This window comes from Castor canadensis, chromosome 1 (genome assembly GCF_047511655.1).
Source record: "Castor canadensis chromosome 1, mCasCan1.hap1v2, whole genome shotgun sequence".
In the NCBI taxonomy this organism is placed as follows: Eukaryota; Metazoa; Chordata; class Mammalia; order Rodentia; family Castoridae; genus Castor; species Castor canadensis.
In genome coordinates, this window is record NC_133386.1 from 138,626,849 (window position 1) to 138,645,253 (window position 18,405).

The window sequence follows — 18,405 nt, forward strand, 5'->3', positions numbered from 1 at the left end:
CCACTCCAGGCATTCTGATGCCAGATGCTCTGCCCACAGCAGCACAGTGAGAATTAGATCTTGTCTGGGGGCCCAGGCTGGCTGGCCTGGGAAGACAGGCAGGCTCAGGAGTTGGGGGTGTCCCACTCAGGAAGGCCGGAAATGGGAGGGGAATGTGGACTGGGGAGGCTCCTCTGCACACCCTGGGCCAACTTTGGTTGAGGGTGGTGCTGCAGACAGGGGAAGGGCGGGTGCCCAGGGACGACAGGCCGGATGCCAGGGTGTCTGCCAGGCCTCCAGGACATTCATTTTGGCTCCCCGCCCTCCTGCAGGGAGCAGAGAAGCATGTTTTGTTTAGGCATTAACTGGGCAGGCTGTGGGAAAATAGGCAGGCAGGCTTCCTAAGCTGAATAGGGAGGGCCTGCTTCCTTCGTAAGCTAACCCATGTGTGACAGGGTTGCCACCTCCCTATCTTGCTATTCCTCCCTTACAACTCCATCTTTTTTCCCTGGTCCCTGTCTGACCTTTCTCCCTCAGCTCAGCTGGGTGTGTGTGGGGTTGTCCTCTGCATGGAAGATGCTCACAGACTGGCAGCATCCTATACTTGCCAGGATGGGCCTCAGAGAAACTACTTGGTGGAACCCCTGGTGTTACAGATAAGGAAACCGTGGCTAAGGGAGAATCAGGGACTTCCCAGGTCCTCACAATGAGTCAGGGGCAGAACTGGATCACTAGTTGGGCTCAACTTCCCATGTGGGAATTCCTCTTTTTGTTTCATGTTTTAATTTACAAACAAAACCAGAACATGAAGGAAAACTCACATTTGAGGGCCAGTACAGTAGCAGGCACTTTACATAAACATTCCAATTTAATTCCCACCACAATCCTGAAAATGATCATGATTCTGCTTTTACACAGGAGGAAAACCAGCTGCAAAAAGATTCCAAGACTCATCAAGAACCCAAAGCTAGTCAGAAGAGGATCCAGACATCTAACTCAGGTTTGCCCAACCCTAACCTCCAGAAATACCACACTTTCACCCAAACTGACTGTTTTGCTCTTTGGCACCTGATTTTCAGAGCTATACTCACAGTGTAGCTTTTTTTTTTCTTTTTCTTTTTCTTCTTTTATCACAGTATAGCTTTGGATGGAAGGCTCCATCAAGGCTGCATAGGCAGTCACTCAGCCTTCCCTGCCACATTGGTGGTCACAGGCTTACATGGCTCTTCAGTCCTTTACAGATCATATTCCTGACATTTCATTTAACTTGTGCATTTCATTTGACCCCACCTAGGAGGCAGACAGAGAGAACTTGCTATTCTCATTCTATAGATGTGGAAACTGTGGCTGAGAGGAAGTGATATGCCAGAGGTTGCACCCTGCAAGTGCCTGGCAAAGACATGGCTAGAATGTTGGTTTCTTGCCTCCTAATATCAAAATCAGGTGCTCATTGGGTTCTGGGACTGAATGCTAATCCCACCCCCTGCTCTGTAATGCTTACTTCCAGGTAGAGGCACCAGACCTATCACAGTGCATGCCTCTTAAGGACTTGCTTCTGGCCTTTGATCCCTGCTACCACCTGCTAGGACCTGGGCCCTGGCCTTGCACATCCCATTCACTGCAGTGACCTTTGGCCCAGGTGTTGAGATTGGGAGCTCCTGTAGGGCAGATCCTTGGTCTTACCCCAGGGACTTGCTCATGATTAAATCCAGAATAAGAGCCTTGATTATAACACTAGATGGAATCCAAGGCCTACTTCTGTTACAAACTCACTGTGTTGTCCAGGGAAAGCTCCTGCCCTCTTCTGGTGTCTGCCAGCTATGGAGCCGGGATTCTATCTTGAGAGCTGGCTAGAAGAGAAGACAGGCACATTCCCCCACCCCTATCCCCCAGGGTGACTGGAGGGCTGTGTTGAAGGAATTACCTCAGGGAAGAGCAAAGATGGCAGTGGAGGGTAGAGAAAGGTGACCAGGGTAGGATGGAGGTGAATGGGAAGGAGGCCCACAGATTGCATTGTCTGCAGTAGCATCCCCAGCTGGGCTTGGTGGGGCCCAGGCAGGGAAGGGCTGGCATCTGGATGTGCTGACGAGCATTCCTGAGCAGACTGTGCCAGTGGGGGACAGGATAATGACAGAGAGGCGAGGGAGTGGAGAGGGCTGTTGAATCCAGCTGTAGGAAGCATTGGGGATGCCTTGGTACAGTATGGGCAGGTGGTCTGGTGGTTACCTTCTCTGGAGAGGGTCTTGGATGGTGTTAATCTGTCTTGGGTGCCTGCCCTGAATCTGGAGTAGGGTGCAGCTTCTATTGTAGCCTCTAAAGGCCTTCTGTATACTTTGCCTTCCTACAATTTCTCCTAGGACCCTGTGGAATATCAGGATAGCTGGTCTTCTAATGCCTACCTACATACCTGTTCAGGCCAGGTTTTTTTTTTTTTTTTTGTACCTTTAACTGGCCACTTCCACCCATCCCATCACCAGCCCTTCCTTTTATGACTCCTCTTCAGGACAGCTTTTGATTCTGGCTCTGATTTAACCTTAGAATCAAGTTCTGGGAGAAGTGTATTGCAGCACACACTGGAGGGAGAGTCCAGCTTTAGAGCCAGAGGCAGCCAGGGGCAGGCATGGGTCTCCTTTATTAGCTGTGTGCCCTTGGGTAGGTCATTCCACTTCTGAGCATCAGTCTGTGAAATCTGAAAAATGGGGTCACATGTGTTATGAATGTTGTTGTGATGGTTGGAAACAATGTAAATAACAGCCCTTTTTCAATGCCTGTTGAATGGAGGCAAATAAATAATAGCTGTTATTAATTGCTTTCTAGGGTAAGAATTCCATCTGAGGCCTCTATGGAAGGGAGCCAGTACTTGCTTGCACAGCCCCAGGGACAGGGAACTCATCCTCCCCAGGGGCAGCTCTGCCTGGAAAACCTTCTTCCTGAAACCCAGCTGAGGCCTGCCCTAGTTCTGTCTGTAGGGCCACAGTGCATGCTGCTCTGCAACATTTTCCCCAAAGAATCTTAGGAGATCTTACTGGTAACACGGTGCTTGCCTCTATTGCAGAAGCAAGGCTGGGGAAGTACAAAGGGGTACTTTTGAAGTCAGGCTTACATAAGTCATAGAAATCTCTTGCTTTATCCTGTACAGTTTAGAATGTATGGATTATATCCTTCTGAGTCGATTTTCCTTCTGGGTGAACTCGCCCAGTTCCTTTAAACAGTCTTCAAAGTAGACCATTCCTCATGGAAGAGTTGGGTTCTGGTCCCAAATCCATCACATCAGGGCAAGTCACTTATCTTTACTGAGCCTCCAGTTGCTTGTTTGTTTCTTTCTTTCAGTTTCTCATCTGTAAAAATGAAGAAAGGACTGGGGGTATGGCTGAAGTGGTAGAGCACTTTTGCTTTGCAAGTGCAAAACCATGAGTTCAAACTTCAGTCACAGCAAAAATAAAAAGTTTGGGGTACCTGTTAGACAGGTGCTCTACCACTTGAGCCACAAAAAAAAGTATGGCTGAAGTGGTAGAGCACCTGCCTAACAAGCTTCAGGCCCTGAGTTCAACCCCAAGTACCATACATATACACACAAAGAAGAATGCTACCTCCTAGGGTTATAGTGAAGATTATCTCAGAAAAGTCATATGAAAGTTTAGGGTTTGGAAGAGGCACTTAGTAAATACTAAACATTAAAAAATCACTTTAGTTAATTTATATTTTGGCAGTGCTGGAGATTGAACCCAGGATCTCACACATGCTAGGCAAGCACACTGCCACTAAGCCACATCTCTAATCCGCACATTTTTGAAAAAGCCCTTAGCAGATAAGCCCATTTGGTATTGCCCAGAAATATAAAACCTCCAAAGGAAATCATTCCAGAAAGTCATTGCTACTCCTGGCTTTAGCATGGTGGCAAATCAGGTAGAGGATGCCCTCCTAAATTAATATAATAAAGACTCAGAGTCTATATTATTAAAGTGTTGAATGTGAAGAGCTTCACTCCCCCCTCCCTTTTTTTTAAATTTTGAAGGCAAGTTCTTAAAATGTAACCTAGGCTGGCCTCAATCTCACAATCTTCCTGCCTTAGCCTGAATGCTGGGATTACAGATGTACACCACTATGCCCAGCATCACTTTTCTTATTCTGCAGATGGTTCCAAGACCCAGATCAGTGGTCTAACTGGATCCTGTTTCCCAACATTCAGTATCTTTATATTCCCCAGTATTCACTTCATGATAGGGAGGTGAAGGGAGGATAATCTCTGGGCCAGAGTACTTGCAACCAGGACTAGGACTCAGCAAATTTTTGCTAGGCTCCTGCTATGTGCAGGGCACTGCATCTGGGCAAGTGCTGTTATCCCTCCCCTACTGATCCAGTGTCATTCACGGGACAGCTGGTCTGAAACTTGGCCCTAGTGGAGCCTAGGCTGATTCTGTCTTGCTCACCTCTGCATTCCCAGTACTTGGCACAGGCTTTGCACAAAGCAGGAACATAGTAAATTTTTTTTCCAGCAAATGATGAATCAACAACAGACCCTGCATTAGGAGAAATTCTAATTAATACAACAAGTCTCTCTGAAGATGGCATTATGCCTCTATTTTCTAAGTAGGGCAACAAAGGTTTGAAGGAGTGGACTATCTTAAGCCTTCACAATGAATCGGTGATGTGTCTGAGACTGGAGCCCAATCTTGCTACTTTTGGCCTGGCTTAACTGTTGCCCCACAGCAGTGGTCAGGGCTCTGGGCTCCCACCCACCTATGCCCTTGCCCCAAGTCTTCCCTCCTCTAATTGAGGACTCTGATGGGAGGCTGACTTTTGGATGGTCTCAAAGAAACTAGAAATATCAGGATAGGTGTCCTTGTTTACACACAGCTCTAGATAAATCTGACTCCAGCACAGCCCTGACTCTCATAGGCTAACTCAATGTAAACCAGCTGGGTTCAAATTCCACCTTCCCAATTTCTGGCCACATGTGGCAAGTTACATTGATCTATCCAGGCCTCACTGACCTTCCTCTTTTGCTTGAACTGCACTTCTACGAATAGCTGTCAGGGTCTCCAACTTCCAGAGAAACTGGGGGATGATCCAGCTCACCTCCACACAGCCCTGATACTATCATAGGCTAACTCCCTGGGCATGGGGAAGAGGCATTTTCACTCTTTCAAGGAGCTTAAGGGAGGCCGAAACTCCTCCTTCAGGTGGGCTGGACAGGAGTGGGGAGGACTCTGCCTAGATACTGATGCTGAGCGCAACCATCCAGTCCCAGGCAGGCAGGGTGGACTGACACCGAGAGGTCCTTACTCTCAGACAAGGGCTTCCTCCATGGCCTTGCTGCCTCCTCTACTCCCCCATGGTTCTTCTCATGCTACACCTGCTTCTTTCTTTTATTTTTTTTTTTCGGTGTTGGGGATTAAACCCAGGGCATCTAGCATGCTAGGCAAGCACTGTACCACTGAGCGGTACCTGCTGTTTCTTTATAACTTACAGACTCCTTCTTGACCTAGAGGTTCTAGTCCTGTTGTGTGGCCTTCTGAAAGTGTCCGCTTCTCTGCAGACTTCTCTGTGAAGGGGGTGGCGGAGCCTGACCCTAAGACCATCCTACGTTTGTCTTGAGTGCTCTGTAGCAGAAAGCCGTTTGTTCCTTCGCTGGACAACTGCTTAGCCCCTCCTCCTCCACTCCTAATTGCAACCGCATGGGTCTTGCGGCCAGTTGCAGAAAGGACTTGCTCATGCTCAACCTCTTCGTGCACGTATAGTTGGCAGGAAGGAAGGGATGTTGAGGGACCAAGAGGAAGCAAAAAACGCAACTCCCCTACTGCCACCGGCATGCTGTCCCCTCCCCACTGCAAAAATCTCACCGTGAGCGTCGCCCCCCACCCCTAGCATATCTCAACACAAACACTACAACAGCCTAAGCCTGCAGCAGGCAGGAATCAAGGGCTGCCTATGCGCGTGCGTCGGCGCGGAGCCCTCGCCAGCCCACGTGCGCGCCCCCGGCCGGAGACGCGCGCCGCGACGGGCTGGCGGGAAAGCGCGCGGGAAGCCCCCTGCTGCCTCCCGGTGTGGGGGAGGGAGGACGGGAGGCGTTTGGAACGTGCCACTCTCTGAGAGAAAGGGGGGATTTTCACGCTCCGCCAGCGTTTCTACGCCTACCCGCCGTCGACCAATCCGTTAGTTCTCCCCCCACCTCCAGTCCCCCGCCGCGATACTGAGATCCGCGCTTCGGCCTGGCTGTCTCGCCGCAGCCTGGCTGGGCCCCTTCACCCAGTGCAGGACTGAGCGCTTCCCGCGGCTGCCGGAGCGGGGCGCTGCGCCGCGCGGTGGGGCCGGAAATTCCCGCGGCCTGAGTGGTGGAGCCCTAGCGGGGAGCGCGGTGCCGTCTTCCTCCTTCCCGGGCCGGGCGGGGGCGTTGGATACTGCGAGCGCGGACCAGGCTGCCCGAGTGGGTGGGGTGGCGGGGGCGCCGCGGCCGGCGGGCGGGGAGCGCGGACTACGCGACTGCTCCTCACCAGCGGCTCGGCGAGCCGGGAGACCCTCGCGCCCCCGCTCCCGGCCCCCGCCCCTTCGCGGTCTCCGCCTCCTTCCCTCACACACCCTCCCCGGGCGGCCCGGGCCCCAGGCCTTCCCCGCGCTCCTCCTCCCTCTCTCCACATTCGCTCCGGCCAGGGTGCTCCTGCTGCCCGCCGGCCTGGCCGCCTCTGGGGCGAGTCCTTTTCCTCGGGCTCTCCTTTCACATACCCGCGCCCTCGCTTGCTGGGCGGCCCCCTTCTCTTCAGCTTGTCCTTTAACGCCGCCGTCGGGGGGGGGAGGATTGATGTCCCTTCAGCATCATGCAGCCGCCGCCGAGGAAGGTAAGGACGCAGCCGGGGTGGTGCTTTGGAGCTTGGTGGGGATGCTTACCACGAACGCGGTCCGGGCGACGACTGCGCCCCCTCCCCCTTCTCGCAAGGGGCTTCTGGTTTGTCACCGAGTTGCCGCCGGCTCCAGGCGGAGGGGCGGCAGAGGCTCGTCGCCTCTGCTGTGCTGGAGACCCCAAGACGTTCCCAGAGTTTCGGGTGTGTGTTTGTGCGTGTGCGCCTGCATGGCAGTGCTGCCCACTGCCAAGTGCATTCTCCGGGCGGCACCGAGGGGCGGCGGGAGTGGTGGTTGGTGGTGGTGGGGGCTGCAGATTTGCAGAGCCTTGTGTGTGATTGTTTAGTCTGCACCAGGTTGGAGCCCTCCAGTCGGTTGTCGCCACCCCCACACCCCCCTCCCCGTTTGCAAATGTGCAGGGGATTTGTTTCAAGCCTAGCGTGAGGTTTGGCCTGCTTTTCCCACGGGGCTGCGGAAAAGAAGTTGGAATAGGCACCGCTCTCCCACTCCAAAGGAAAGCAATTAAGGATTGACGGGCCCTGCCTCCGCTCCCCCCACCCCCCATTCTTGCCGTGCCCCCGGCTAGGGGGCAAGGAAGCCGTGGCACTTCCCTCAGGAAAGCGAGAAACCCGGCCATGCGTGGCGTGGCACGGCGATCTGGGTTTGCATGGCCTGGGTGGGAGTGACGGGTGCCTGAGCTGTGGCAGCTTCCCTGCTGTGCTGCGCCCTTCCCCAGCGTCCCCAGGGGCCGAGGCTGTGTCCTCGGCTCTTAGTCCTGCAGATGGACACTGGGTGTCTGTCTCCTCTGGGCACCGGTGGAGGAGGCCGTTCTCTCCTCCCCTCGTGGACAAACATTTGCCGAATGCCCCACTCACCCGTGCCTGCTTTCCCCTTTTCTCCTTTCTTAATCCGGGTTTCTCCAGGAAAGGGAATCCTTTTCTTTCGCACGTGTACCCCTACTCTCCGCGTCGCGGGGCTGCAGCGGCCGGGATTCCACCGCCGTGACCTGGAACCCTGGGGTCCAGCCTGGCGGGCGGAGCTCCGGCCAGCTGGCATTGCGGCTCTGCTGTTTGAAGTGCAGCGGCCGCAGGGCCTGGCTGGCTGGGTTAATTGAAAAGCGCTGCTTATGCTGGAAGGTCACTTTTGCGTTCTCCTTTGTGAGAAAGAGATTGTGATTTGATAACCTGTCAGCAAGTGGAGGGCACCGTCCCCAGCCTGCTTCCTCGCTGCCATCATGGAATAATTTATGTAGTGGGTTTAGGTATTTTATTTCGTGATTGTGTAAATTTCAGTGGTTAGACTCTTACACTGTCTTCCCCCACCCACACTCTGCTCACCTGTCCTGATGGTTAACGTTTGCATCTGTTTTTTTTTTTAAGAAATGGAAGACAGGCTCTTTTTAAACTGTTAGACCTGCATATTACTGAGCTTGTGCATGAAATAGAACGACTGGCAGTTTATTTTGCACCTCTTTAACCTGTCATTTTTATACTTATGTATTTCCATTTAGCTTCAGTTTCAAGTTATTTGGCTAATTTTTTCCCATAAATATCGTCAGTAATAAAACTAGATGGCAGGTAATGCATTTATGGTCTTCAAGGAGAGTTGAGCAAGAGGTATATGTTCTGACAAATACTGAGTTTTCCTTAAGGATTTTTTGTTAAAGTTGTATTACGGCCTTCATAAATATATGGTCTATTTTAGGTGAAAGTTACACAAGAACTGAAAAACATTCAAGTTGAGCAGATGACAAAACTTCAAGCCAAACATCAAGCAGAATGTGATTTGCTTGAAGATATGAGGTAAGGTTATAGTAAATAGTTTGAGTACTTTCTATATCTCTGTTTCAAACAACCTTTGAGTTGCCAAGCCCCAGATTCTGATGGTGGAATTTCCTTTTGGATTTCCTGCTTTAAGGCTGTTAGAACTTTGACTAAGCTGGAAATTATAACTGAAATTAACACAGTGCAAACGTTTTTCCCTCAATGGAGCTACCTGTAATGTACACATACTATTATGAAAAGACAAGAGCCTTGAAAATGTCAGTCATATTATAACCATTGAAGTAAAAATTATAAATTACATCTTCCCACTGAATTATAACAGCTATTTATTGATCTTAACAATTACACACAGATTTTTAAATTGACACCTGTGGTTAATGGTTAATATCTGGGGAAAGTCAGTCAACCCCAGATGATAATATACTAGCACTATTTGTTAAAACATATAATTTGCTTTGAATGTTTTTAAAATTATTTTACTTAAAGTTACCTATATTCAAGATAGCTTTGAATTTAATAGATAAGGCACCTTACTAACTTTGAGAAAATGAGTGTCAGAAATGAGTATTAAGTTGGGTGTGATTGTTCATACCTGTAATCCCAGCATTTGGGAAGCTGAGGCAGGAGGACTGTGGGTTTGAGGCCAGCCTGAACTACATAATGAGACCTTGTCTCAGAAAAACAAAATACAAAACAACAAAAAGAAATGAGGGTATTGTAACAATGAGGTAGAAGCATGATTTATTTTACTGAAAGAAATGCCACCTCTTTAATAATCCTGTAGTACAAGCTGACAGTATTTTTATAAAGGGTGGAATATTTTTATAAATATTAAACAATTTTTTAGATAAATATTTTTATAAAAGATGGAAGATGATTTGGATGTTGAAATAGAGCGGCTATCATTCTTGTTTCCTTTGAGTGATACAATTATCAAATTGGAATTAGGTCTGTAAGCCTCATCAGTTGCCTATTTTTCTTTTGGTGTGCTAACTAATTATATGTTGGTTTCATGAAAAATACTGTATATTGTTAGGATAAAGTTACATAATGTTTGATAGCTGAATTATTTATGGCCCAAAGATTTTAGCTTAAGGAGTTTCTTTTTGCCTCTCATATTTTACTTAGGTGCTATTTATGAACATTTTTGCTATAGGTCTGCCTTTTAGGATTTCTGACTAAGGCATATAAATCATTCTCATCCATTTTGGCAATACCAAAATTGTTATTTTTCTGACTGAAAAATACTCTTACTTTAATTCTGCATTTGTTTGTTTTATTTCCTTTTTTTCCCCTTTCTTTTCTGTGGCTACAAGGAAAAAAAATTGCAGTGCCACTGAACTAGATCTCCATCCCCCACAAGTAAGTTTTTAGATTAAAAACTTCCTGTGCAAGACATCTGAAACTTCATATGGTTAAAAATAAAAAAATTTAAACATCTGTTAAGTAAGCATATCACGATATTTTAGTAGAAATCTCTAGAGGAAGGAAGTAATTGATTGAAGCATTCAGAAAGGCAGAATTAGTGTGTAAGTGAAGATCCTGTGAGAGACGTGGATGGTCAGTGGTCATTAAGTCCTGTGTTTCTTCTGAAGACTTGATTACATTCTTTTTGGTTTTTTCTCATTGCCTGTACTGAGAAAGAGCTTAAGGTCAAGAATATGGACGTTGGAGTCAGAGTCATGGGTTTGTGTTGAGGACCTGTCACCTACTGGAAGTGGTGTCTTCTCAAAAATGTAATCTCTGTAAATTTCAGTTTTCTCATTTGTAAAATGGGGCCATAGTGGCCTTCATTCATAAGGGTTGAGCAGATCAAATGACAGGGCAAGTAAATGTAACATACGTTAAGCTAAGTTGATATGATTGTTGCTCCTCTGCTGATTTTTTTTTTTCTGATTCAGCAATTCTGCTTCCATTATTATAGCAATATCCCAAATATCACATTTGTGTCCTCATATCTTCCTTCCCCCAATGTCTCCTTTTCCTTCAGTCTGTCACCAGCTAGGGTTTTAGTTACCACTGTTTCACACCCATGCATCCTTGTCTTTCCTCTTTCCCTGGCCGCTCAGGGCATCTGATTATCTAACTGTGTGCTCTGCATTCATGCCTTTGCTTTTGCTGTTCCCTTTGCCTTTTTGTTGTTGTAGTTGTACTGGGACTTGAACACAGGTATTTGCCTTTGCTAGGCAGGTACCCTACCATCCAGACACACCTTCCCAGCCCCTCCCTTTTCATACCCTTCCTCCCACCTTTTCATCTGACACTTCTGGCTACTGCTACTTCTGCAAATTAATTGTTCCTGTGATCTTAAAGGAAGATTTTGATTTTACACATGCTTTTGGCTTCTTCTCTAACGTGAATTCTTGGAAGTTAGAGGCTAAGTATTAATCTGTATTGTTGTACCATTAGCTAAAGATGGCAAAATTGCCAAATTAATATAAATGATTATACTTAAATGTGCTTTTTTGTTCTTAGGTGAAATATTTTGTGAGCTCTGTTTGTAGGAGTCTATAGAGGATCCCTTGTGGTATACTTTGATTCACATGGGCACTTAAATATACTGTGCTATTTAATATAGAATATATATTTATATATAAACTATGAATGCAGAGATTGGTGGTATGCCAAGGACTAACAGATGATTATTTTAAAGGAGTCAGTGTGCTTTTCTATTCACTTTACTCCCATATAATTGTGACTAGAAAACTATTACCTGCTAAAACATGAGTTTAGGTTTGTCTTCTGTCTCTCATCTTTCTGTTCCACTGATTTAAGAGCTTTAGTGTTTGCTATGGCTAAAGTGTGCTTTGTCTTTTGACACAGTTTCTGAAATAAGGTGGCTGTACTATGTGTTACCAAACATTGTTACATAATTCTACTTAGTAGAAATAAGGATTTCCACCAGCCCCCATTATACAGAGCAAGGGAAAGTACTGAAAAATTTCTGTGGTTTCATATAATGGGAAAAGCTCCATATACTCTCTGTGGGAATACTGTACCTTACCCACTGTTACAGGTATGTCCATGAGTATCCTTAAGAATGCATTTTAAGCTGGGTATGGTGATACATGCCTGTAATACCAGCACTTGGGAGGCTGAGGCAGGAGGATTTGAGAGTTCGAGGTCAGCATGGGCGACATATTGAAACTCCATCTTAAAAAACCAAAACACCACCAACAAAAAGAATGCATTTTATAGAACTGTTTGAATTCCACAAAAGAAACTAAGGAATGATTGTTTTGATGCTATCAAACTCAGTAAGCCTGTAAAATATATTTCACATAAGCAAGACAGTTATTCATCTTTAAAAAATCCTTAAAAAGCCAGGCATTTCCTCATACTGCTATACCACAGACAACTGGGATTTGAAGTCTTTAGAACTACCTTTTCTATACATGTTAAATTGGTTATATATACATAATTTTGGTTGCTTTAGTTAAGAGAAATATTTGGAATTTTGATATTCAAGTGAGCAGTAACATTAACCTCAAAACATTCCCCAGTCATCATCTATTGCCTTCCCTGTTTTATTTTTTGGTGCTGGAGACTGAACCCAGTGATCTGGTGCCTGCTAAGCATGCACTCAACCATGAACTACACCCTCATCCCTTCCCTGTTTTAAACATACTGCAATTGAGACTAGATTTGTCAATTAGCTTCTAAATTGATTCTTCATAAGCAAACAGCTATTTATGGTAGAGAAATGATAAAGGCCAAGATCTATCCTGTGCAGGATTATACTCTACAGAGTGCTTGAAACTAGGTTCAGCATACCTACTTTCATTCAGGTTGTAATGGTCCTGTTGGAAATCTAGCACAGCTCCATTCACATGAATGTATCCTTCAGGTCTCAATTTCCACAAAACTAGCCCCTAGAACTGTATATGTAAGTTTATAAAATTTAGTGACAGTAACAATGGCTGTTTCCCATAGTTCTCTTCCAAGCATTTGAAAATACTGAAATGTCAGCCAAAGAGGTTTTTCTGCTTGTCTACTTTCTGCATCTTTGAGAAGCGCAGGCTTTTTTACCATGGATCATAATAAGAAAAAAATGGTACATGATAGCGTTCAGAGCTATATTCTTTTGATCACTTTTTTTTTTTTTTTGACGGTACAGAGAAAGTTTGAACTCAGGGTCTCACACTTGTTAGGCAGGCTCTCTACCACTTGAGCCACTCCATCATCCTCCAGAACTATATTCTTATTGTTGAATCCTGACTTGATTTTTAATTGGAAGATTGGGTGAGTTACAGCAATCAAGCAATAGTTCATACAAAAAAGACTGAAAATAATATTACCAATTTACAAAGTACTGCTTTTACAGATAAGGATGTACATAAAGTTAAAACTACAGCAAATTCAGAATTATAAAAACCCATTTAAAAGCACTTAGAAAGAGTTAAGACTTTGTGACTTTCTTTTTAAAAATAGACCATGTTACATATATTATATGGTGGTAAACACATTAGTGATATTGTTTTGTATGTTCTTTTCTTCATTTGTATCTTCTTGCATATCTTTATAAAAGTTCCTTCAGAAATTTTAACTTCATCTGATTGTTTTTTTCTTTCTTTTTTTGCAGTTCTAGGGATTGATCACGGGGCTCTGTGCTTGCTAGGCAGATACTGTACTGCTTGAGCCATGTTCTGATACTTGAGACAGGGTCTCACCATGTAGCCCAGGCTGTCCTTGAATTTGTAATCTTCCTGCCTTAGCCTCCTGAGTTCTTGAGTTACAAATGTGTACTTCTACTTTAGTGCTTTTTCTTTTCAGCTTTCACTACTCCCTTCCCTGGAACCCCACAGACAATGCCTGTTATCACCCAGGTGTCCTGCCAGTTTCATGCTCAACTGAGTTAACACGAATCCACTCAGAAAAGGGCACATAGCTTTTTTTTTTTTTAAATTACTAAAATATAAGTTTATAGACAGAAGTTATCCAGTTAGCCATTAACTGGAATACGTTGAATACCTTTTTATTCTTAATATAAAGAAATGAGTAGTAGACAAAGTTTTTAACTTCTTAAAGAGAGGTTAAAACAAAACACATACCCATAGCACATTAAGCTGTAAAGAGGACAGTTTTCTGCTGGACGTGGCTAGTTCCCATCCCCTCACCCCCTTCTCATCTTCTAGAATTTTGAGTGGAGGAGGCCAGTTATAATATAGTAGTCTTCTTTGATGTCCTCCCCTTCAGTTCATTTTTTTCAGGGGTGCATTTTGAGGCTGGTATGTTGGGAATGAAGTATGAGAAGGAATGATAACTCATTTGTTGTTAATCAGGGACATTCCATTCTTTGGAGAGATTTTATACTGATGCATTTCCTGTTGACATTTGTTATCAGCAGTAGACAAACATGCTTTACTTTTTTTTTTTTTAGTTTATTATCTTTTTCCTGTCTCTTTTCTAAGGCCTCTTACCAAGTAAGCTTCTAAATACTAGTGCTATATACTTTCCTTCTTAGTAATGTTTATCCTGAAGATGTGCTAAATAAGAAAGTTTCTTTGCAGGGACCCAGAACATGAAGAACTATCTTCTTCTTTTTTTGTGTCTGGTTTTGTTGGGTAGTTCTTCACCACTCCCACCCCCACATATTTTTGTTTGAAAGCTCAGCATCATTGACATTCTTGACAACTAAAGGACTACCTTCTTAGCAGATATTTTTAGGAGGTCATTATATAATATGGGAAAATTACAGAATTTCAAATTAGATGGATACCATTAGGTTTGTTTAGTTTATAGATGAAAGTGGAGACTGAGGCACAATTAGATGAAGTTGGTCATTTTGGAGAGAACTCTAAGCTATTTTTCCTAATTTCTATGCTAGTATACTGTCTCCCTTGTCAGTGTCTCTCAAGCTTTAAACCAAGGAACTCATCATGGGTACTGTCTCTTGAAATATTTTGCTTGTGTACATTGTTTTTTTTTCCTGTGTTTTTTTTTTCTCTTTTATTCATATGTGCATACAATGCTTGGGTCATTTCTCCCCCCTCCTTGTGTACATTATTAATTAGTGTGTTTTCTTTCTTTTTTTTTTTTTTTTCATACATTGAGCTGTCAGTCTTTTTTTTTTTTCTTTCTCCCTGGTCATTGCTGGGGATTGAACCCAGGGCTTCACATATACTAGGTGAATGATCTACCCCTGGGCTGCATCCCCAGCAAGGTGAGTCTTACGTGCATTAAATTTTGAGAACAGCTGATGGAGACCAGAGATCAAAGCTCAGCTCTGCTACTTACTAGCTGGGTAATCTTGGACAAGTTACTTAATTTCTCTGAGCCTCATATTACTTTTTATGTATGTATGTATATATGTTGTACTGGGGTTTGAACTCAGGGTGTCACGTTTGCAGGGCAGGGGCTCTACTGCTTGAGCCATGCCCCTAGCTCTTTTTTATGATGGGTATTTTCCAGATGGGGTCTTACAAACTGTTTGCTTGGGTTGGCTTCAAACCTTGATCCTCCTGATCTCTGCCTTCTAAGTAGCTAAGATTAACAGGCATGAGCCACTGGCACCCAGCTAGTAGTTACTATTACTAGTGGGAAGAATGTTGTCTTTATTCAAGGTAACAAAAGAAGTTGGTTTTTGCTGTAATGCCGTTGTCATTGTCTTAGCATAAATAATTGTAGAATAGGTATCAGCAGGGCTTGGAAGAAAATCCTAGAGATGGTGGTTGGAATACAAATGTTGGATCACATGACTTTTTTTTTTTTTTTTTGGTGGTACTGAGGTTTGAACTCAGGGCCTACACCTTGAGCCAGTCCACCAGCCCTTTTTTGTGGTGGGTTTTTTCGAGATAGGGTCTTAAGAACCATTTGCCTGGGCTGGCTTCAAACTTCGATTCTCCTGATCTGTGACTCCTGAGTAGCTAGGATTATGGGTATGAGCCACCTGCACCTGGCTCACAAAGGCTTTGGATGGCATAGAAAATGGTAATGTTTGGGAAAACTTGGATAGTGGTGACTGACTTAAAAAGTGGTTTAGAATGTGACCAGTTTATGAGCCAATTTATTTTGTTAATTTTTTATTATGCACAAGAGTATGCTATGCTACAAATTTGACTATATAAGTTTAAAAGAGGTCTTTTAATAAATAAAAATAAAAATTCTAAGTGATAAGGTGTTGCATCAATTTAACTGGCAGCATTTTTTCTTTGCTGGACATAAAATAATGTGTTGTACAATCCGTGCTATATTACATATGATGACAACTGGAATTGTGTATCAGCTACTAGATCTTTTCAGATTAAAACTGAAAACATGAGGAATCTTGACAGAGATAATTTTTTTTTTTTTGGTCCTGAGGCTTGAACTCAGTGCCTCAAGCTTGCTAAGCAAATACTGTACTAGGAGAATTTTTCATTTTTTTTCGTGGGACCAGGGTTTGAACTTGGCTTCATGCTTGCAAAGCAGGTGTTCTAGTGCTTGAGCCACATCTCCAGTCCATTTTTCTCTGTTTATTTTGGAGATGGGGATCTCATAAACTGTTTTCTTCAGCTGGCCTACAACTGAGATCCTCCTCATTTCAGCCCTCCAAGTGGCTAGGATTATAGGCATTAGCTATCGGTGTCCAGTTGAAGGAGAATTCAATAGTGAAGTTGATCTACTGGAACAAGCACTGCTTAAAAACTTACCACCAGGGTTCAGATCCTAGCTCTTAGCATGACTTTGGACACAAGTCACTTAAATTCCACTGAGCCTTATGTTTCTCATTCTTTGTTTTTGTTTTTTTGTGCTACTTACACTGGTTAGGCAGGCACTGTACCACTTGAGCCATACCACCAGCCCTAGGGTTATTTTGATAAATAAAGTAATGCACAATGCATACAAAATATCTCTTGCAGTGCGTAGAGTGTGGACTGTAATTTTGTTAAGTAATCGAGAGCATCAATTCAGAAATTATGGTCTTATCCTCCAAAGAGTTAAACTGAGGGTTGAGAAGTGTAATAGGCTCAAAGATAAACTGTTCCAGGAAGGTTAGAGCATCTTAGTCACCAAGGTCACTGGTGCCTTCCATCTTTCTCTGTTAGTAATGATTCTGTTCATCATTGCTGGATGGCTTTTGCAGTTCCAGTCATCATATTTTCACAAAACTGTTTGAGGTGGAAGAAGCGGAAAGAAGGAAAACTTATCCTTATGCAATTGTTTCCTTCTTCCCTTCCTTTTTTTCCTTCCACTAGGGAAGAATTTTACCAGGAGTTATCCCAATAGACTTTCCCTGATATCTCATTGGCCAAATTTGCTTCATGTATCCATGCATGCCTCACTGAAAAGAAAGCTGAGAATGTACTATCTTCTTGGAGGTTGGGCTTTGCCAAGAGAGAAAGTAATGATGGCAGTAGTGAAACTTTTGCTACATAAATTTTTTGTTCAGTTTGCCAAAGGGTCCTTTTCCAGTTTAATCCTATTGGTTCCCATAAAAGTATTAAAAATGTGTTGGGGTTTGAATATGAGGAATATTGCTGAAATTTCAGTTGTCCTAAGGCTATTGTGAATCAGAGACTCCATATAAATCATTTGTATCCCCTTCTCCCAACTCCTTTTGAATTCAGTTATGTTAGGAGTAGGATTTTGTATTTGCCAGAGGTAAAGTGGGCCAGTAGGCCAGTGGCCTTTTAGGATTCTCCTCTTAGGAATATAGAAGTGGTTAAAGTCTTGACGCTTTTGGTGATCAAAGGCTCCTGCAGGCAGTTTTATTTTATTGATCTCCTTTTGCTTCTTAGGTGAGAGTGGAGCGTTAGTGAAGTGACTGAACTGAAAGCAGGGAAGGACAAATGAGAGGTAGAACCATCTCTGCCTGGATCATTTGCCCTTAATAACTGAGGATTGACAGTTCAGTCTTGAACTATAAGATGTGAAGCATACTATCTTGTGATGGCAAGTTGGTGTTTATAAATCCTTGAAATGTTCGTTTGAATCTCAGGATGCCATTCTGTGCTGTTGGTGTCAGTCTTCAGAATGACCTAATGCACAAGCAGGAGTTTGTTTTGTAAGTCTGGGTTGTGCTGTTGGCTTTTCAGTGACTAATTTGGGAACTAGGTGCAGGAACTTGTATCTCTGTCCTTTATTCCACTGCTGCAGGTTTTTGTTATGTGCTGATCAGAACTAGTTTATAGATCCATAGCTGATTTTTTCTTTTTTTTTTTTTTTTTTTTCTTGGCAGTAGTAGGGTTTGAACTCTGGGTCTTGGTTTGCTGGGCAGGCACTTTGCCACTTGAACCATGCCTCTAGCCCTTTTTGCTGTAGGTTATTTTTTTTTTTCAGATAGGGTCTTGCTTTTTGCCTAGGGCTAGCCTGGGACTGTGATCCTCTTATCTAGGGCCTCCTGAGTAGTTGGGATCACAGGGGTGCACCATGCCTAGCTTATTGATTGAGATGGTGTCTTGCTTACTTTTTGCCTGGTCTGGCCTTGAACTGGATATTTTTATTTCATTTCATTTTGTCCTCACAGTATTCCTTGGGCATGGCTTTATTTTGACATTCCATTCGATTTCCTTTTTGCCTTTCATGTATGAATCTCTTGTCTTCCAAGTGTTTCCTGTTTTGTGAGCTTTGAAATGATCCCAATTTAAAAGAAAATGTTATTTTTGGTGTTACGAAAAGTGTTACTATGTCTGTGGTCCCAAGGAAACAATTGGAGTATATATTTCCACCTGGATTACATTTTGGTGATTTTTTTTCCTTTCCCATTGGTGGCTAGAGGATAAGAGCAGAAGGCAGAGACTTTTATTATATATCTTTTTTTGTATGTTTTGAATTTTGAACTATATGAATATTACCTAGTCTTCAAATTAAAAATTAAGTGATT

General features: G+C 44.0%; 2 protein-coding genes across 12 annotated transcripts in view; one reads left to right on the plus strand and one right to left on the minus strand.

Annotated features, from left to right (window-relative positions):
* Positions 1 to 853: 853 nt before the first annotated feature.
* Fchsd2 (FCH and double SH3 domains 2) overlaps positions 854 to 18,405 on the plus strand; it is a 272,221-nt gene continuing 254,669 nt past the window's right edge. For 4 of the 7 annotated variants that reach the window (XM_074083618.1, XM_074083625.1, XM_074083634.1 and 1 more), the window contains exons 1-2: positions 6,502 to 6,815; positions 8,521 to 8,618. In XM_074083618.1, the coding sequence (XP_073939719.1) occupies positions 6,795 to 6,815; positions 8,521 to 8,618 (119 nt within the window). In that variant the 5' untranslated portion in view covers positions 6,502 to 6,794. Of the gene's footprint in view, positions 980 to 6,501; positions 6,816 to 8,520; positions 8,619 to 18,405 lie in introns of those variants that run through there. The other 3 variants (XM_074083602.1, XM_074083607.1, XM_020163919.2) reach the window with 2 other exon arrangements.
* LOC141425780 (uncharacterized) lies at positions 976 to 7,935 on the minus strand. Of its 5 annotated transcripts, XR_012450866.1 has the most exons (4): positions 6,865 to 7,669; positions 4,410 to 4,499; positions 3,083 to 3,317; positions 976 to 2,668 (listed from the first exon to the last, which is right to left on the minus strand). XR_012450866.1 is itself a non-coding variant. In XM_074083741.1 (3 exons), the coding sequence occupies exons 1-3, from the start codon at positions 7,870 to 7,872 to the stop codon at positions 3,250 to 3,252; spliced, it is 339 nt and encodes a 112-aa protein (XP_073939842.1). In that variant the 5' UTR covers positions 7,873 to 7,935; the 3' UTR covers positions 976 to 3,249. The 5 variants fall into 5 exon arrangements, 3 of the variants coding, with proteins under 3 accessions (XP_073939842.1, XP_073939824.1, XP_073939835.1); XR_012450870.1 differs by lacking the exon at positions 6,865 to 7,669 and adding an exon at positions 6,152 to 6,431 and having other exon boundaries at positions 976 to 3,317; XM_074083741.1 differs by lacking the exon at positions 6,865 to 7,669 and adding an exon at positions 7,692 to 7,935 and having other exon boundaries at positions 976 to 3,317.

Coding starts and splice junctions, on each gene's coding strand:
- LOC141425780 (XM_074083723.1), bottom strand. CDS start 7,453: ATGGCCGGGTTTCTCGCTTTCCTGAGGGAAGTGCCACGGCTTCCTTGC. Junction 4,500..6,864: donor TCGCCCGGACCGCGTTCGTG/GTAAGCATCCCC, acceptor CTCCTAATGCAG/GGTCTGTTGTTGATTCATCA. Junction 3,318..4,409: donor CAAGTACTGGGAATGCAGAG/GTGAGCAAGACA, acceptor TCATTTTTACAG/ATGAGAAACTGAAAGAAAGA.